Below are 22204 nucleotides of genomic sequence, written 5' to 3'. Positions count from 1 at the left end.
GATTAAAAAACCATGTTGAAAGAAAGTTGTCCTATTTCTGTTTATTGTTGTTATTTTACTATGTATTACATTTTTATTTGCTGTTATTGTGCCAATTATCGTAAAATGACTTCTTGCCCCAATGACACATAAACAACTGGTATTTTAATGTTTTCTTGTTTCACTGCTCAGCGTACAGAAGAAATCCAAATAGTCTGATTGGAAGTTAGTAATAGACATTGACTGTAGATTGACTCTCTTCACCAGCTGTACACAGTTTCTACTTTTCTAACAGAAATACTGTGACACATTATTTATGAGCAATCTTGTAAGTAATGTTTAAAAGTCATCATTTTGTCATATGATGTATGACTGCTGTTAGAAGCTTGATTTGTAATTTTTCTTGACATCAATTTAAAGCTGCAGTGTAACCACCATTCGCTGAGAGACCATGGTGTGCAGTATTAAACTCAATGGAAAATACAACAAATTATGTTTAGTAGTATCTTATTCATCACAAAATTGAGCAAATAAAAGTATAATCATTCCTTGAATTAGAAAACATTATTATATTTTCGTTTACTGTTCACTGTGTCAGCAAATGTTCTTGGCATATTTAGTCTTTTTTTCACATTTACATTCCATCGTTCTCTAACTATATTTTTATGCATTGGTTTTCCTTTCCCTTCATGCTATTAGTGTTTTCTTCATGTTTTCCTCCTTCCAACTGGTTTTGTGTTTAATTTAATAGCCTGTGTTTTGCGTGAAACTAATATGTTTTGAATTCTTTAATTTGTGATTAGTCAAACACATTCATCTTTATGGTATCTTAGATGACTCATTTTTTGCAGTTTTGGTAAATTTTACAATCAATTTGAAATCAAAGCACTCAACTAGAGAATTACATAGAAGTGTGTGTGACATTCTTTGTTTTTAGCTGTTTGCATGTTACTATGTTGCTGGACATAACTGCATTGATTTTCTGTGACACTGACACTGTATGTACATGTGATTTCAACAGTAAATAAGCAATAAAAATATCAAAATTAAGTTTAATACAGAATTTTAATTGAGGCCTAAATATGAAACATGGTAAGTGAACACACTCAAAATGTAGCTTTCTGCCCATAGAAAACACTGGAAGGAAACTGATTTTAAAACATCTGTGACATAAAATTTAAGGTTAAAAATAGGTATCCCATTAAGAATGGAAACACATATCTCAGTAAAGAGTTATCTAACACTGATTTTGCTTTAAAGGTCATGTATACTACCTAAAAACAAATCAAACAAGACTATAATAGTCGTTCTTTATTATTTTGGATTTCATTTGTTTACCTAAGCCTGTTCTGTTTTAAACATTGTTTTCAATTAGAGCTATGTGGTAAGGAGTTACTTGTTCTTATGTGGTAACTATTTATAAGTTAAATATCAAATTAATTTACTGGATTGTTTAAGTTCCTTTTGGCTTAATTAACATTTAATTTTTATATTATACCAAACAAGAAGCACATGCTGTTGAGGCACTTTACTTAGTGTGTTCCTATGTAGTAATTCAAATTTTATGTATAAAATCTCTTTATTAATTGAAGAAGTTATTATTTTGACAAAAATGTTTTATACTGTTAGCTACACTAGTTTGCTCTAAATCACCCTAGGTAATTAAATGAACGATTCTTTCAAGGAGGTACAGACAGTTCTTTCCCTTAACCTCCTAAAAGTGTAATTGATGTTAGATGTTAAATGAGACTCCAATACCTATACGTCAAGATCCTTGTTCTCACAAAAAAGAGATATTACATGTTTTAATAAGTGAACTCATTTGCTAAGAATAAAGGCTTAAACATTCAGAAATTTTTATTTCTAATTTAATATGTTGAGAATAAGGGATCGCAAGAAATGGTACAGGAAGATTGAAAATGGAACATCCTTCCTGTTGGTCGTAAAATTGTGTTTCATGTTTATTTCTGATGATAACACCTAACTGACAATAGCATTTACTAACTGGAGACTGTTATTATTTTCACATGTGCTATGTGAAGCATACTAACACAGGTTGAAGAGTAAAACATTGAAAGTAAAGATTAACTTTATATTTTCTATCAGAAAGCAATAACTAATTTTGACATTCCTTTTGAAACATGGACTCATTCATCTTGCTATAAAAAATATTCTTGAGAAAGAACACAACAATAAGAGAAATATATAATTAAGAAGAGAATAATTTATGAGAACAACATATGTGATCATAAAATAAAATGGAAAAAGATTTTCACTTTTTCGACCTCTTCAAGTTACTCCAAATATGGGACTCTCCATGATGTACTTCCATTTTGAGTCAACCGGTTTTAAATTTTCAATACTTTCGCTGTGTGGTCCTACTTCAGGGAAGGAAATATACAGCACAGTAAATAGAAGATTAAGTAAGTAAATAAATTTCTTGTTTATATTACAATCTTTCATTCAGGACTGTGTCTGTTGCTGTTTTTATTAATTTCCTCTCATTTATTCAAATGTCAACTGACATATCTCAGACCACTGCTTAGAATGAAAACACCCCATTTTACTAACACCATCTTCATTGTCATTTCATCTTCTTTCCCGGTACTTTTGATGGCTGTAGACATTCACACTTAACACTTTCCTATGAAAATGTGGTTAACATATGATTTGGAATTTTTTGATTTCCAGAGAAAGCACATTTTCACTAAGTTGAAATACACTCACCCATACAAAATCTGTTAGTCAAATTTGGATGTTTCATTACAGAGTGCAGCAGTCTCTTGAAAACATCTGCCAAACTCACATAAATAGGGCAATGTACAACCAGTTTGCATTTGTGGTAGGACAAAAGAAACATGGTTTTATATATCAAAGTCTGAAAAACGCTGGTATATTCTTCCATTACGTCTTTAAATGAATACTGTCTGCTTTCTAATGACTGATACAAAATTATTACAAATTCTCCCAACCAAAATGATTTTACTGATGTTGCCTAAATCTGTCACTAATAACATTAAAATCACATTTTTGATGACAAGATAAGAAGACTGAGTTGCATCTATTCAAGAAAATACCAACAAATGGAGACCTCAACATTATTCAAGTTAAAGATTAAGGAGGTAGATTATCCTTGATTCATTGATGAGGTACAGTAGGCTGCTGCTATCTGAAGTCGTGATCACAAGTTTCTGATACTACAGTGAATCTTTTGCTCCTATCCATTGTTTGAAATATGCAGTGTAATCAAGCACAAACAAGACCATATAACTTTAGGTGTCTAAATATGTGATCGATTGTGTACTGCAGAAAGTATCCTGAATCTCATTCACATTTCATGGATAAAACTGATGATATTGTATATATCAATAAAGATAATAATTTTTGACTAAAACTGAATTGCATAGATTGTATAAAAGTCATGATCCACCATATGGTTTTCAGAAGATATGTGAATGTTGAGGAGGTTGTGGAAACTGATGTAATCATAATAATAAACAGCTTACCAAGATTCTTATATGACGGAGCTGAGCCTAGTGCTAATGATTTGGAACAAACGTGAAGTACTGGGATGTATATTAAAACTGCCTTAACCTTTTTAAAAGCTGAATTATTACCGGTATAACAAAAAAAATCCATTTAGTTTGTCAACATATTAAAACAGTTCATTGCTACTTATGTGAGGTCCCCTCAATGATAATGTAATTCGTGTTATCAGTTTACAGACATGTATTCAAAGGCTGTATGAAAACCAAGTATTTCTATCATGACATGCCACATAATAAGAATCTACCTCAACAAACCTTTGAAAGCTACCTTTAAAAATACCAGTTGCCTTCGCACTGTCAAAGATAGTGAATCTGGTTAGAAATAAGGTGACGTATTTACCAACTATTTGTTATGTAATAACTTGATTTCATCATATTTAAAAATGAGCAGCAAGAGGTTATGTAAATGAGCTTGTGAATGTGTTATTAGAAACATGAGGTACAATAAGTGAAGCAACTCCATTGGTGATTTCCCAATACTATAAGAAAATACAGTGAAAGGCCATATAACAGTATTGAAGAGTAAGAAAGAAACGGTAAAATAATGTCAAATGTATAAGAGCATGATAATTATAAAACATATGTTAACAGTCTCAGAGCTGTGGTGAAAAAACCAGAGCTTTGGTGTAAAAATGGGCATGAAAGCCTAATTGGTACCTAATGTTGTATAGAAACAGGCAAAGGTTAATAGAACTATTTCTCTGCTACAACAAACAGGGAGAAAACAAGATTCCAAGAGGAAAAGATGACAATTTTCAAATTATAAAAAAATATGCAAAAAAAATTGATAAGGAATGACTGATCATCAATTTTTGCTAAAGTGTTTGTTTCTGCCAAACTCTTGAAATACCTTATTTTGAGATGTTTTCAGATATTAATATTTTGATAAACTGATGATTATTGTAAACTATTGAAATTTTACATTAACTGATTTTCTGAATTTAGGAGTCGGAGAACACATCAGAATGTATTGTTTTATGGTGAACATTTTGTAACCTTTTTCAGTGTTTGTTATTTTCTTATACATTGCAAGGAGAGCTGGTATTAACTGAAGAGATAAACAGATATACAAATGAGAATTTTCTGATTATAGAAAAATGATTTAGTATGTTTATTTACCATAATACTCATAATGTCCATGCCGTCGATGTGTGTTTGTAGATCCATCTCACCAATGAAACCAGCTATAATTTTATAAGTATGAATGCTACTGATGATTATCTTGTGGTTAAGGAAAATGCATGAGTTCTGGATTTGAATGTGCTGTTTTGTGCTAATTTGGAGGTAGAGCTTTTCTTCAGATTTGTAATGTGGCGCAATTAAATGTAGCATTTAGTTTGAGTGTTACCATATGCTTAATTCTCGATTGTATCTGAAAGAGAACGTAGGAAATGTGTATCTGAAATGAATCTTGATAATTTTAATTGATATATGGTTATTTGGTTCAAGTTAAAAAAACTACAGATACATGTATTTCTGAACAAAACTTTCTTTAAGTGGATGTTGACACTCTTAAACCACACCATTATAGGTGCAAGTTGCTTAAAAATATGTTACAGTTATATTCTGCACCAGTCAATAATGCCAAATAAAGTAGAACAATATTGTGTACAAAAAAGCAATGCAAAACTGCAACAGATGCAACATGATTGGGAAGTGTGTCAATAAAATGGAGTGTGAAGCGCAAAAAACTGTAAGTAACTTTATTTACAGACAATAACTTTTCTATAAACTGTGTCAAAACAGAACTTTGGTATATAAAATGACAGTTTACAATCAATAAACTCATGCAAAATTATAATGATAATAATACCTATAATAATAAGAATTGTAATAATAATAATAATAATAATAAAGCAAAATTAAATGTACATGTACATGTCTAAAAAGCACAAAGAATATTTTCAGAAAAACAAATAATCACAAAGCAACAGAAACTGAATTCTACACTGATGCACAGTTATTGAAATATTAATTATTTTGTAACAAAAATTAATTGTTTTCATAACAAAAGGTAATTTATATGTAAAATGAGGTGTAACTAACAGGCATAAATGCTATTTTGGTACTCTATAAATAGACATCTGCAGGTATTGTCATAGCAATATTAAGAACAACAGTTTAACAATTTTAAGTAACAAAGAGTTAATCATTTACAAATATTGACAATCATTTCAAGACAAAGACAATGGAACAATTGTCAGTCTTTATAAATTCACATATTTCAATAAAAGGTGAGCTAATTGTGTAGCAAATGTAGTAAAACAAAAGTGAAATCATATTAGATTTAACAGAATATGCACTGATTACAACAGAAAAGTAATTTGAAATTTATTACTGAAAGTGTTACTTCTTCATACGTAATATGCGATATGGAATACAAGAAAATTATCAGAAATGCTTGTTAATGATTTTATTGTATGAGATGTTTTATTATATACTGATGTGTGAAACTAAATCTATGAGTCCATATTAATAGTACAACAATATAAACATAAAAAATCAGTGTTAGGGACCCTTTAGTTATTCTACACGAATTTGTCAACAAAGTGTAAAATCAGGTAATATGAAATGTAGAATTTTCCCTGTTGATACCAATAACTTTTTTAAAAAGTTCAATGATATTTGTACTAAAGTGAGAATATGGAAAAGTACATTGTTTAGCCAAAAATTCAGATACCACCGTGCATAAAATAAAAAATACTGCAGTCACTCCAATACCCCAAGTAACTAAACCTCTCTTGATTGAAAGGCATGATGAGAGATTGGTAGTCTAATGGTTGTGAATCTGCTGTTCAAATAGGAAGCAGAGAATCCATCATTTTCTACATTTTAGTATTTAGTTCTAATCGCTTGAAGTCAAATAATGCCAGTTTAACTGAAGATTGTGATGCATACAAATAATTTAATGAATACAAAAAAGCCATCCATTCTTTATAGAGAATTTTTTAACACAAGATAATTTGCCTTGTCAAATTCCTTTGTGTTGGCACTCTTCTTTCATACTTTTTCCCCACAACAGATATTGTTGATGCAACACATATTCAAAACAATGAATATGTAGGAAATGAAGGAGCATCAAGAACTGAAGTCCATAAAATGGAATGAACACATTATTTTTACTATCAAGTTTAAATTTTTCTTCCAGTATAACTGTATTGATTAAGAAAAGTTGTTTCTGCATGATTCGTAGGTGGTTACATGGTGACAGTTAACTGTTTCCTTATACTGAGTTTCAGACAACATTAACATCTGTTCAAGTTTCTGTTAGATATATACTGGGTTGGGAGCATTTATGACACATTACTAGTTTCCGTAGCTACTGTAAACAGAATACTTGCTCATCATTGTTTACTTTACTCTGATTGCAGTGTCTTGGCACTCAACCCTACAACTATTCCTGCTCTAAATAATGCCCCATGTGACCTTTCCTGATACCCATGTAGAATGTTATGCTCCTTTGAATGTGTTTGGGGAAGGTTACAATCAATAAAATTAAATAAATGTATTCTGTCTCGTCTTCCAAACAAGGTGTTACCAGTCACCTGTAGGTGTGCAGATGTACGACAGTAGTATCTTTTCCAACATTTATCCTCTTTTTCAGAACCATCTTTGCTGCCAACCATACTCTAACTTTTCATCCCTCCTTCCGTTTTCTTCTTTCACAAACATCTAAGTAATACTCAATTTCATTCTTTTGATTACTTTATTCTTACAGGTTCAAATAACCTGTTTTCCACATCGTTTGCTAACGTTATTAGACCTTTTTTCGTCTGGGTTTTTCTTTTACTCTTAATTGCCATCACCTTGTATGCCAGAAATTACACTTCTGGAATAATTTTATTAGTTTACTCAAAGTTAGTTGATCCAAAGTAGAAAGCTATCAGTAATTCCTCTGCTTGCAGAATTATCACTTCAGTTTATATTCTGTATGAGATTTATTATGAAAAAGGACCTGAAAGAAATAACATAGTTGCATAAGTGAGATAATATCACAATTTAGATAATGTTCAGTAGAAGTTTTTATTAACTTCAGACTTCTGCAGAATAACTGAAAATATTGGCTCTGTGAATAGTAAATGAGGGTCCTAAAACTCATTTAAGATTTTTTTTTCTCTTTAGGGGGCTCATGCATCGTCTATAAATTTAAAAACTGAAGTGAAATATTGCACTATCAATAAAGTTGACCAGCATGACACATGCATTGAATAGAATGTGTGACAGAAAAGGCAAACTCAGATGGAAGGAGAATTTCATTCCCTTCCAGAATCACTGACAATGGCCTAGGGAATTCTGTTGCAGAAATGACTTGAAAACAGTTGTATTACCAAATTCGATTTGACAGAGACTGAATACATTGAAAGTATACGTAAAGATTAATGGTGGCAATGGTTACATCATATTTAGAAGTTTGCAATTGCAGAGGGAACTTTGACAGTAAAAACATATTGACAGTCACAGAAGCAGTATAACTGAAAAAAATCAATTTTTCATGCTATCTCAGAAAATTTTCATGAGATGTTCAGTGCATAATGGAGACTCTCATACTGGTAGGTGTTGTGTGCTGGTCAAAGCAGTGTGTACTCAATGTATATACATCTTCATAGTACAGTTCGTTTCTGAGACTGAAAACAGCATTTAATTTAGAGAGTGGTTTTATAGTTTAGCTTAAATACAATGTAAAGAAGTGCTACTTTAAATGAATACTTCAATATTTTTTGGATATACTCAGTATATACAGTTAACTGAGTGATCTGCCTTGTAAAAAATACACTGCCTATTCCATTCCTTGAGCCATAATAGTATTCTGTCTATGAAATCATTAAGTCCATGATAGGTAGTAGGTTCATAAATCTGATTTCTCTCTCACTAAAACTGTCTCTCTCAGAGGGTGAATCAGTTTTTATTTATGGGTTCCCAATGTAAGCAGTTATTTTTTAATCAGATATACTGAACTATTTAAAAAAAACTAAATAGGTATGTCAAATTTATTGTCTAGGGGAAACGGTCTTGAACTAGTGGGTGGGGTAGAGGGCGAGAGGTTTGGCAGGGATGGAATAAGACATTCGCTGTTGGATAACGGATCTCATTATGTCTTGTAAGTTCTGAAAATTATTTTGGGTGAGGGCTGTGTTATATCTGATGATGATGTGATAATAATAATAATAATAATAATAATAATAATAATAATGTCATAGGGCACAATGATCTGGTGTAAGTCTTTCAATTGGGAGCCACTTCATCGACTTGTTTCCGTGAAGCAATGGCATCTGGTATACCTAGATTGTTATCCATTCAAATACTGACTGACTCTGATGGTGTTTACCTTCTGTGATTAATCAAGAACCAATGTATCCAACAATGGCAAGCTACTGACTTATGTCTGATGATGAACCCTATCTGAAAACTGAGTTAAACTGTTCAATGTTATGCAGTAATAGAGAATGAAAGAGTCATTCAGACAAAAAAAGAAAAAGATGCTGTAAATTGGAGTTACAATTTTCGTCAACTGGAGGAAATTATCAGCTGTAATGTACAAGAAGTAACAATGACTGAAAAGGGCACTGTAAAGGAGTACTACGTCATATGTTTTTAGCTATTTGTGAAGATGCTTAATGCAGCCAAAGTAACATGCCAATGTTTATCCAAGGGAATTTCTGGTAGTTACTTAATGCATAATTTTTGTAGGTTAATTTTGTTTTTGATATTGTAATAAGTAATTTAATACTTCAACAGTCGCTTTCAACATGTATTTTTTAAATCCATGTGATGGTATAATTACAGAAGATGGGTCCTCATAAGTTCATGTCAAAACAACAAAAAGAATTAAATCTGATACTGAAAAAAGGCAGACACTGGAATGACGAGAGACTCAGTGACAGGATGTACAAGTTGTGGGAAAATAAAAAAAAATGATAACTAAAATTTAAACATAATTGTTTATAAGAAAATTTTTGAACTATTTTTAAAGAACAATATAGATGCTGCAGATTAATGAAACTGCAGTACTTAAAGTAGATGGTAGACAGCCTTATATAAATGTAAATTTCACCCCTGAAATATTTTCATAAAGTTTCAGATACAACAGAAAATAAATTCAGAGACTAGATCTCTTACTGTTTCAATGACAACATATGCCTGTACAAACTTCTAATTAATGCAACAAACTTATCTACTAGTGCTTATAGAAAAAAATTGATAATCATTATTTCAGTAATTTCGGTTATGTTAGTGATATAGCAGAGACAGTTTTGAACTATGACTGCTTAGTTTTAAATTATTTTGAAATGCCTTCCATGTTAACTTATCAGTCAATTTAACTTGCAGTAATAAAAAATGAAAAGAACATTCTTATTTAGGTGAATCTAAATTTATGATTTTTTGTCATTACAGTGATCACTATCTGACAAAAATACCATTACAGTAATTTATATACAATAATTAAAAATGTCAAATAGGTATATCTGACCATGAAATGCAAACAATAGGAAAATTCTTGGGGGTTTTATGGTTGAAAATAAATGACGAAAAATTGCAAATATATTATCTATGTAGAAATTTAGACTGACACATTATTGTGCTATGCAAATTTTCTTTGAAAGTTGAGAAACAAATGTAACACATATCCATTCAAAATAATATAATAAATCCATATGCTCTAATGATAACACTTTCATTCTAAATCTAATCTGAAATGATTATCATTTTATGATTCCCTTATCTCTTCCCTCCACAGAATTATTTTCATTTACTCAGATGAATGTCTGTTTAATCAAGTAGTGTTTCATAACAAATAATAATGAGCATTATTCAAACCACATTAGTTACTTGCTAAAGACTGCAGTTACCACAATAAGTACCTATAAACCTCTGATCACTAGGAAAGTCTCACTTGATTGTAATTGGTGACAATACAGATACCATTTGCATACAGAAAAACAGCGAGTAAAGGTAGAAATTGTGATATGAGGAGGAATCAATTCATATACAAAAATGACTTTAATAAAATAAATGAAGGTAGATGCATTTGTTAGCCACCATCTCCCAAGGCAGTTTCAAAGTTACTAGTTATTGAAAATTTAAAAGATACTCCTTATCAAAAACGCATCATACCAAATCTACAATAACCTGTTATTTAGAAAAGGTTAATCTGAAAACATATTTTGTTAGTTTCTTGCCTCATACTGAAACACAGCATGCAAACTCACTCACTCCCCCCCCCCCCCTCTCTCTCTCTCCCTTCCTCTCCCTCCCCCCTCTCATATGAGAATAGCAGAACACATTTTACTCTTTCATTGGGATAGCAGCACATCAAAATGATTTGAATGCTACACACCTACTACATATTATGATTTCAGGTTGTTTCAGTCTGAATACTCAACCACAACTTTTGAAACCATGCAACAAAGCACAATCTTACATGTTATGTTTTACTGTACCTAATTTATAGTACAGGAAATTAGTGTTGTCTTGTTACTTCATTAACACAACTTTGAAAGAAATCTGGAGTGACATACTGGTAGTCAGACAATGGTGATTCTCCTTCATGAACAGTTACCTGTATTGAGAGTCTAAAGGTTCTTCAGTAATTATTGTCATAAGTTAATAATTGTTTAGTGAAAAATGTGAATAATTCCACAACATCTAGCCCATAAGTAAAACGACTTTCATTGTTGGACAATGTTTTTAGCTAAAATGATTTATATACATGCACACAATTTCATTATGCACTAAATATGTAGAAGTCCTGTTTATGGAATTTTTAAATTGTTATTTTTTTATATCTTGGCTTCATGTGTATGACATTTGCACACGATTTTACCTTTATGAATTTTGATGTAAGAACATAAAACAATCTCCTTATAACTACATCTTACAAAAAATAAATTTGAATTTATATCCTCTGGGCATGTAAAAGGTGTTTTTAGTTAATTTGTTATTTTCTATACATTGATTCTCACAATATTTTGTAGTGCATAGAGAATACATGAAACTATATCAGCAAAAAGTACTGCTGCTGGAATTCATAAATCATTTAAACAACCCAAGCTGGAGTGTTAGCTGATGGTTGAAAAACATTGAAGAGCACAGTACATTTGCAATTTGTTATTTGGATGTACATGGAGACCATAAATTTCTGAAATATTACAGTTACTTCAACCAAGAGAGATTTTCTGTTTGAACTGGCATCCTACTGCATCTATAAACAAATGCGTTCACCTGTAGGAATGTGCAGTTTCATGAGCTGGGACATTTTCGAGAAAAAAATATATATAATCGAAATACAGTCCCCCAAAATCCTACTACACAGGTTCCATGACAGTTTAACAACTTTGTACCATCCACCACAAAATTTATTGATATTGGCTACTAGTTATGAGAAATCACCTGGAATCATATGGCATGTGAAGGAAATATACTAGTTAATGACAAATTTAGTTTGATTTGGTTTTGTATGTCAAAGTATATATTAGTGATTGTAAGAATCCTTCTAATACAATGTCTTAATGGTTACATGAACTGAACTAAATGTTACTATTCTCTTATATATTTTTTCTGACAATAATCTTGTTAAATATATTTTAGTACATAAATCTGTGTAATTAGTAAGATTTACAGATTATTCCTCTAGCTTAAATTAAAGATAAAGAATTATTATTTAACACAGATGTTAAAAAATTAAAAATTATGTAAATGTAATATGACTCAGAATCAATGTAATTTAACATTGATTGTAGGTGTTCTGTTCGGATAATGCTTTGTTTGATAGGTATAACAGTAATCTTTTGAGAAACATATAGAGAAGTAATCTTTTTTATGTATTACAGAAAAAACAAAGAACTCTTATGGAAATATACATGACTTCACCACACATCATAACGTGGCTCGCAGAGTACTTATGTAGATGCAGATTATTTACTCCATGTTGATGTGAAAAAATGAGCTTTTATGAACAAAAATTACTTCCTTAAAAGCTAGAGAGGAAGTACAAAAAAGGATATGTGTAGAAAGAAATTGTGGACTGTAATGGGAAAGAAAAGCTGCAACAAATATTCAGTCACCCAAAATAGACGAGAGTGACAATTTTCAACAGCAGAATATCCCACTTGACTTCAAGTTTCACTTTCTTCAGGTACGTCCTTCATATTTTCATAGAAGATTCCCACAAATTATAATATTACTGCAGCTTTTGCCACATACAGTATCTTTATTTTCTCACTTTTCTGTTTTCAGATTTGAGAAGAAATGTTTGTTTTTTAAAAACTCAGTATACAGAACTGGTCTATTACTGTAGTTCCTACATAACTACCTTTAATCTGAGTTTTGACATTAGGTAATGTCAGCAGCTTGAATTATATCATTTTCAGACTCTTTTGCTCTTTCATTACAGCACATAATTGAAGCTCACAGAAATTTATTACCATAGGTGTGTTTTATATTGTCTCTCAAAAACCTACTGTAATTATTGAACTATGAGCATCAGGGCCATTTTGAGCAGGTTTACATAAAGAAATAACAGAAATGTCAGTAGTGGAACTTTGTCAGTTATGCTGGTTATGGTACTGAGCACTAAATGAGCACTAAAAAAATAGTTCTAAGCTTCTAGAGGAGAAAATCATGCAGTGATACAGTTATGTGAATTGGCACTGATTTATAACAAGCTTCAGCAATATCTAGTGCAAATCAAATAATAATAATAATCATGCAGTTATAGCCAAGACACCATATGAAGAACTACTTCAGGATTTAATTTTCAGAAGAATCGACATTTCTGATGTTCACAATAGCTCTACATGATCTGAAGTAAAATGTTGGACATATGCAATCTCATTTTCTGACACAGTTGAGAATCTGTATTACTTTAATGTCTGTTTATTTTGTGAGTTCCATGCTCTTTTATAATTATACACAGCTGAATACATTGTCTAAATGTTTAATAGCATAAATTTTCTGAGATTTGCAGTAAAAAAAAATAGGATCAGCTCAAATCTGTAACCAAGCCTTACTATGATATTCCAGGAACAGAAAGGAAGTAATTAAAATTATCAGAAGACTTTTATAAGAGTAAATAAGCAAAATAGATTGAGAGCTTCAATAGAAAAAAATTCTACATTAACATACTCAACTTTGTATCAAGTCCCTGATGCCAGATAATTCTGAATTAGGCCTTGGGTAAAGCAACTAAATAATTTTTTTCTGGAAGCTTGCAATATTTATGCAGTGCATAGCGTAATGAAGTGAAAAGGCCTGCTGTGTTACTAATACCACTGGCAAATCACGGCAGACCAGTGTTTTATGTCAGAAGATACTCACCATTCAACTGACGTGTGTTGAAGGTTTCAGTGGCTGTATTACTAAGCTCCAGATACAGTTCATTTGCTGCAGTGCCAGTCTTGTCTATGGGTACCATGCCAATATTGGTAGCAGTAGGATCACTGTCACTGCCAAATGTTTTTGTGCTTGTAAGCAGGAGCGGAGTTTCCGGTGAATCTAATGGTCTGCTCCCCACAAATGAGCTCTCTAACCAGCAGAGTCGTCCACTGCCTCGTGGGCTGTGCCTGTTGCTGCTTTGCATGTTTTCATTTTGGCCATCCTTGACTCCAGAAACATAGTGGACAATGGCTGATGTCACTTCTTTTATAGATGTCTGGACTTCGGACAAATTTGAGACCTGAAAAGAAATATATTAGGTAAAACAATTGTGCATTTTAAAGGTACTTTACTCATATTTAGTTGCATGAAGTTCCAATGAAATGAGCTTATTTAGTCTTTTGCACAGTGCATATTACAATTTTTGCCATTAACAAAGATCTTCATGGGTGTAAAAAAGTCGGAAAATTCATTAGCAAAAACAAACATTCCTTAGCTACTTCTTCTGTAACTTCATTGAACCCTTGTTATTAAGTATTGGCCCATGCACATCAACTGCGATCATTTAATCTGGCATTTTTATATTAGACTGGCTACAAATGAATATCTCACGTAAGTCATGGAAAAGCAGCTACTTTAATAAACGACTTTCTTTAATGTTTACTGTTAAGCTGCTTGTTGCAATGTACTAATCCATAGCTTAAATGCTACTTAATGCCTGAGGAGGAACTACTAAATGATTTCTAAAGAATGTGTATTTTTAATAACCAAACTGTGACAACTGTATACATCTACTCTTAATGCGATTGTTGGATGTCAGTTATTCTAATTTTAACTATTTCAGTGACAGACTCACATATAAATGTAACTGAATGTGCGAATTTCACCAGTAGACCCACTGTGTGAAATGCTACACTAAATTTGTACACACTTTTTACTGTCTGCATATGTTGAGTTTTAAATCATTTGTATAAGAAAAGACTTATTTTCAGAGATATCTCATTGTATCATAAGGTTTTATGAAACCGAAATATAAATCATGTGTAAGCCAGAAGACAACTGTGATTGTACAAGACCGTTAATAATTGAATGATCTAATAGGTTATGGAATGCAAGTAGTGAAGTCTCCAATCAGTTTGTTTTGTATGTCTTACATCTGCAACATCCATATATTTAACAATTACAGTACCGGTACTTCATACACTAAATTAGGACTGTTGCAGCCAGATAAATTACACAACAAGTATATGCTATGCCTGTTTCATTGGCTCCTCAGTACTCAATACTCTAGTTGCGCTCACAGAAAAAATTAAAAAGATTTCGTGTGTAATGTGAGCAGTGAGCAGTGATGTGATACAAATGAATAGTGTAAACGTATCTCTTTTAGATTAATTGTAAACTTCTTTGTATATCTATACAGGGTGTTCCATTGACCGTGACTGGGCCAAATATCTCACGAAATAAGCGTTAAACGCAAAAACTACAAAGAATGAAACTTGACTAGCTTGAAGGGGGTAACCAGATGGCGCTATGGTTGGCCTGCTAGATGGCGCTGCCATAGGTCAAACGGATATCAACTGCATTTCTTTAAATCGGAACCCCCATTTTTTTATTATATATTCGTGTAGTACGTAAAGAAATATGAATGTTTTAGTTGGACCACTTTTTTTCTTTGTGATAGATGGCGCTGTAATAGCCACAAACATATGGCTCACAATTTTAGACGAACAGTTGGTAACAGGTAGGTGTTTTAAATTAAAATACAGAACGTAGGTACGTTTGAACATTTTATTTCGGTTGTTCCAATGTCATACATGTAACTCCGTGATATTATCATTTCTGAGAAAGCATGCTTTTACAGCGTGATTACCTGTAAATGCCACATTAATGCAATAAATGTTCAAAATGACGTCCGTCAACTTCAATGCAATTCGCAATACGTGTAACGACATTCCTCTCAACAGTGAGTAATTCACCTTCCGTAATGTTCACCTATGCATTGACAATGCGCTGACACATGTTGTCAGGCGTTGTCGGTGGATCACGATAGCAAATATGCTTCACCTGTCCCCACAGAAAGAAATCTGGTGACGTCGGACCCGGTGAACGTGCATGCCATGGTATGGTACTTCGACGACCAATCCACCTGTCATGAAATATGTTATTCAGTACCGCTTCAACCGCACTCGAGCTATGTGCCGGACATCCACCATGTTGGAAGTACATCGCCATTCTGTCATGCAGTGAAATATCTTGTTGTAACATCGGTAGAACATTACGTAGTAAATCAGCATACATTGCACCATTTAGATTGCCATCGACAAAATGGGGGCCAATTATCCTTCCTCCCATAATGCCGCACCATGCATTAACCCGCCAAGGTCGCTGACGTTCCACTTGTCGCAGCCATCGTGGATTTTCCGTTGCCAAATAGTGCATATTATGCCGATTTACGTTACCGCTGTTGGTGAATGACTCTTCGTCGCTAAATAGAACGCGTGCAAAAAATCTGTCATCGTCCCGTAATTTCTCTTGTGCCTAGTGGCAGAACTGTACACGACGTTCAAAGTCGTCGCCATGCAATTCCTGATGCATAGAAATATGGTACGGGTGCAGTCGATGTTGATGTAGCATTCTCAACACCGACGTTTTTGAGATTCCCGATTCTCGCGCAATTTGTGTGCTACTGATGTACGGATTAGCAGCGACAGCAGGTAAAACATCTACTTGGGCATGATCATTTGTTGCAGGTCGTGGTTGACGTTTCACATGTGGCTGAACACTTCCTGTTTCCTTAAATAACGTAACTCTCTGGCGAACGGTCCGGACACTTGGATGATGTCGTCCAGGATACCGAGCAGCATACGTAGCAGACAGCCGTTGGGCATTTTGAACACAATAGCCATACATCAACATGATATCGACCTTTTCAGCAATTGGTAAACGGTCCATTTTAACACGGGTAATGTATCATGAAGCAAATATCGTCCGCACTGGCGGAATGTTACGTGGTACCACATACTTAGAGTCTCATTCCTGCTGTTGTCTAGGTCACTAGAGATGAAGTGCAAGCTTGGTGGTACCGCAAGGAAACCCAATAGAACTGTGCAGGGTGTGTTTCTTAAATCTGGGCAAATGAAGCTTTTCTAAAAGCAATTTTATTAAAACAAAATATAAATGATAATGAAAATCCTTGTACATATAAGTAGTGGTATCTTTCAAGAGTAAAATTACCGGATATAACCTCCTTCAGCAGGAATGACAGCTTCCAATCCTGTCCTGAAGCGATCGCACGCACTTTTTAAAACAGCGCTGTCTATATTCGCGAATGCTGCTTCGATAGCGGTGTGTAGAGACGCGACATTAGGGTGCCTCGTTTTCTTGGTAACTCTTTCGACTACGCTACCAAATATAGTAGTCGAGGTGGTTCAAATCTGGGCTATTCGAGGGCCAGAACTACTTTGACCAGAATATGTCAATGTTTTGGACTAAATGGCTCGTAGGAGCCAGTGTACCTTCCGGTGACAGACGAATTGTGTACCCGAGGCCACAGTTGCCATCCACGATTTCACGACATTCGTCAAAACTTGCACATTTCTTTCATGACGACCTGTCCCTTTTCAAAGAAACGTGGCAGCATGATATCACCCTCACTGGATACAACACTTAGGAAGTGAACCCAGAACTTCTCCGAAGCATTATACTTGGCCAGTACAACAGTTGATCTCGGGTACAGGAAGTAGGTGAACACCCAGCGCGAAGACTTTCGATAGTCGCAGCTCTTCGGCTGTACTCCGCATTTGTCCGTAATATCTGGGCCTTTTTGAGGTTCTGACTGTGTACTAGCTGCCTATGGCTCTCAAGAACGCCAATCGCGACCACCGGCGGAACTACGATATGGCGCGAAATTCAAACTACCGACTATGTTAGACGTTAGCATGCAATAAATACTTATAGGCTGCAAGTGGCAGCACCAGCAGTGGATGGTATATAATACGTATCTAGGGTACACGGGAATCAGCGCAGTCGTTGTTGTAATGTTGAAACAGAGCGATTTATCTGACGTACGAAAGGGTATGATCACTGGTTTTGGGACAAGGGTGGAAGCATTTCCCAAACGACGAAATTTTTAAAATGTTCACATGCTGCCGTGGTTAAAGTACACCGTGCATAGCAAAATGACGCTATCCGAAACCAGCTCTTGAGGCAACTGTGGTGCACCGTGGGACGTAGATGACAGGGGTGAGCAACGGCTGCGGAGATGTCTACGGGAGAATAGACATGCAACTTTGAGCAACTAACTGCTCAGATGAACCAGGGGGCTACCAACAACGTGTCCTCAAGCATTGTTCAGCGAACATTACTGCATATTCGCTTCTGCAGCAGGCTCCTGGTTCAAGCACCCATAATGACTGATGTTCATCGGAGACAAAGGCTGGAATTGGCGTGCCAGTACCGGAGCTGGACGTCCGCAGAGCGGCGACAGGTGGTCTTTTAAGATCAAGCACGTTTTATGTTTTACTGGGATGAAACGTCTGACAGGAAACATCCTGCGACAACAGTGAGAACGGTCCATGCCGGAGGAAGGGGGCGTCATGGTCTGGGAAATGTTTTCGGGGCATTCCCTGGGTGATCTCGCCATTTTGGAACAAGCAATGGATCAACACAGATATACATCTATCCTCGGAGACCGTGTTCATCCCTACGTGCAGTTTTTCTTCCTCAGCATGATGGCATCTACATGCAGGACAATGCAACGTGTCACACAGTTCGCACTGCACGTGCGTGGTTCGAAGAGCACCAGGATGAGTTTAGTGTACTTCCCTGGCCATCAGACTTTCCGGATTTAAACCCACTAGAGAATCTGTGGGACAACTCGATGAGGCTGTTTGTGTCACGAACCCCCAACCGAAAAGCCTAGCGCAGCTGGCCAAGGCAATGGAGTGAGTCGGCATGGCTCCTCATCTTTGTCGATACCTTCCAGAACCTCAATGTCTCTCTTTCTGCACATCTCACGGCGGCCCGTTCTCCAAAAGGAAGTTATTCAGGTTTTTGACAGGTGGTCACAATGTGACTGGACGGTGTATAAAGATCTTCCTATTAGAAGAATAGTGAAATCAACCAGATTGAGATGGGTGAGGCTTGTGGCACGGATGAGTGATATGGAAGTAACTAAATGATATTGTATGGAAATTCAGGGGGTCAAAGCAGGCGGTGTCGACAGAGAACAAGACGGGTAGATGGAGTCTTGGAGGACGTGCAGAAAATGAGATGAAAGAGATGGAAAGCTCGAGCATTGGATAGGGATACCTGGCAGAGAATTGTTCAAGAAGCCAAGGTTCACTATGAACTTTAGAGCCACAAGAAGAAGAAATACTGAAAGCATGCCAGAGCCGTACCTTCCATAATAGGGCGTTCAGTTCAGCGAGGATATGTTGTGTGTCCGTTGAATGAAAAGTTTCAGCCATGTATCAGTGTAGATAATGGGGGACCAAAGAAAATATACATGTCCTTACTCATGGTGTCAGGATATTGGCAGGTACACCCACACTTTGATCCTGCGACAATACAAGGCATAGCCTTCCAATAAATATAGTCCATAGTTTAAAACTGCTGCATTTTAATTGTAGAGATACGTTTCATTGTGGTCAGCTGGTGAACTGCACATTCTGTATTAGACAAATTTTACGTCATGCAGTGAGGTGGAGATCAAGGGGTAGTTCCATTTTGTTTTTGGCACGAAGATCGCTTGTGTAGAAGCCCTCTAGGTTAGTTTACTAAATGATACTGAGTGTTAGTGGGACTTTTACTTTACCCCAAGTCACGAATACCAGTTAAACATTTCATTTAAAAATAACAATAATTCCTTCTTGCTCAATGGCGTAGTGCAAATCTTTGAATAGAGTGACTTGCGTGTCCGTAATCCACCCCAGTTCAACATGTAATTCGGCAGCTTTGATTTAGTAGCAACTTAGGGAACAGTAGGATGGCTACTTTGGGACACTTTGACTTGCCTTGAATTTGGTGACATCATATCCGACGTCATAGGCCACGCCGCTTTATGTTTGACGTTATCATCATGATAGTGCAAACCACAGCCCTATCTATGATATAATAATCATATCTTCACAAGCCACTCCTTTACATGACGTCACGTTGGCGGAAAATTCCAAAATACCGATGAAACAGACAATCAGTACGTACCTGGCATGTTCATAATTATCCGAAAAATGTGAATTTTTACGTACACACACACACACACACACACACACACACACACACACACACAGACACACACACACAGAGAGAGAGAGAGAGAGAGAGAGAGAGAGAGAGAGAGAGAGAGAGAGAGTCGTAAATGATTGTTTTTATACTTCACTGAGAAAATGTTTATGCCAAATACTGTACTTGGCCGTCAATAAATTTCATCTCTTACGTGTGCACACAGCAACAAAAACTATGTAATGGGAATTACTTAAAGCACACTCAAGAAGAATAAAAAAGAAAGAAAAAGACGCACCACGATGGAATTATGCAAATGGGACGAAGTAGGTAGATGTTATGTACACGTGCACGCAAACAAGTGATTACAATTTCAGAAAAAAATTGATGGTTTATTCGGGAGAAAGAGCTTCACAAAACGAGCAAGTCAATAATGTATTGATCCACCTCTGGCCCTTATGTAGGTAATTATTCGGCTTGGCATTGATTGATAGAGTTGTTGGATGTCCTCCTGAGGGATATCATGCCGAATTTTGTACATCAGGTACGATAGATCGTCAAAAGCGTGAGATGGTTGGAGAGCCCTGCTCATAATGCTCCGAGCGTTCTCAGTTAGTGGAGAGATCCGGAGACTTTGTTGGACAAGACAGGGTTTGATAAGCACGAAGATAGGCAGTAGGAACTCTCACTAGCTGCGGGCGGGCATTATCTTGCTGAAATGTGATCCCAGGATGGCCTGCCATGAAGTGCAACTAAGTGGGGCGTACAATATCGTCGACATACCGCTGTTCTGAAAGGGTGCCGCAGATAACAACCAAATGAGTCCTGCTATGAAAAGCAATGGCATCCCAGTCCATCACATCAAGTTGTCGGGCCGTAAAGCAGGCGACAATCATGTTTGTATCCCACCGCTGTCTGAGCAGTCTACAGACACGTATTTGATATGGAATCTCATTGATTGTAGTAGAATTGTCTTTAGTGATGAGCTCCTCTTGAAATTGAGCCCCAATGACTGGCCATACGTCTCAGCAGCCAGGAGTGGGTTGGCTCAAATGGCACGGAGCAGTATGGGGCTTAACATCTGAAGTCATAAGTCCCCTAGAACTTAGAACTACTTAAACCTAACTAACCTAAGGACATCACACACATCCATGCCCGAGGCAGGAGTCGAACCTGCGACCATAACTGTCGAGCGGTTCCAGACTGAAGCGCCTAGAACCGCTCGGCCGGCCCCGGAGTGAGATGTGGCAAGTCATTTCATTTCATAGCAAAACTCCTTTGCTTGTCATCAACGACAACCTTACAGTACACCGGTATGTCGGCGATATTCTACGCACCGTTTCGTTGCCCCTCATCGCAAGCCATCCTGGACTTACATTTCAGCCCGGAGAAGATCAGATTTTGTACTGCTTGCCAAGCCCTACCTTGGCCAGTAAGGTCGACAGATCTCTCCCCAATTGAGAACCTTTACAGCGATATGGATAGCCTCCCACCAGCTCGGGATTCTCGTGATCTAACGCGCCAGTTGGCCAGAATTTTACGTGATATCCATCAGGAGTACATCTTAAAACAATTGTCAATCAACACCAAGCTGAATAACGGGTTGCGTAATGGTCAGAGATGGAGTAACGTGTTATTGGCTTGCTCAGTTTGTGAACCTCATTCTCTTGAATAAATCATACAATTTTTCTGAAACTGGTTTCGTTTGTTTGTCTGTACATATACATCACGTGTACCAATTTCCGTCCCATTCAGATCATTCCTTCACGGTGTGTCGTTATTGTTGTCTTAGAGTGTATTTCCACATATGTATTATTTATGAAAAATGTGTAAGCACCTAAATTTCTGCCTCATCAGTAAATTTTATTTTCCCTCTGTTTTGTATTTCTCCCAAAATATATTGTGCTACAGGCAGTTTGGCCTAAATGAGAAACGCACAAAAGATAACAACACGTAAGATTTATGTTAAGCGTCACAATGTTATTTTCATTTTTAAAATATGTAACAGATGTGGGAAATTCGGTCTACTAGAGGCATGTCTCTGGAAGTACATCCAGCGAACTTTCATCACATACATTTTTTAG

The 22204-nt window shown here is 35.5% G+C and overlaps 1 protein-coding gene across 4 annotated transcripts in view; it reads right to left on the bottom strand.

Moving 5' to 3' along the window:
- Positions 1–22204, bottom strand: part of LOC126297747 (uncharacterized) — a 690098-nt gene that overhangs the window by 102318 nt on the left and 565576 nt on the right. For 3 of the 4 annotated variants that reach the window (XM_049988910.1, XM_049988908.1, XM_049988909.1), the window contains exon 4: positions 13842–14199. In XM_049988910.1, the coding sequence (XP_049844867.1) occupies positions 13842–14199 (358 nt within the window). Of the gene's footprint in view, positions 1–5215; positions 7483–13841; positions 14200–22204 lie in introns of those variants that run through there. The other variant, XM_049988911.1, reaches the window with a different exon arrangement.

This window comes from Schistocerca gregaria, chromosome X, assembly GCF_023897955.1.
Source record: "Schistocerca gregaria isolate iqSchGreg1 chromosome X, iqSchGreg1.2, whole genome shotgun sequence".
NCBI lineage: Eukaryota > Metazoa > Arthropoda > Insecta > Orthoptera > Acrididae > Schistocerca > Schistocerca gregaria.
The sequence above is the reverse complement of the archived record's forward strand: the minus strand, read 5'-3'. Positions and strand labels throughout refer to the sequence as shown.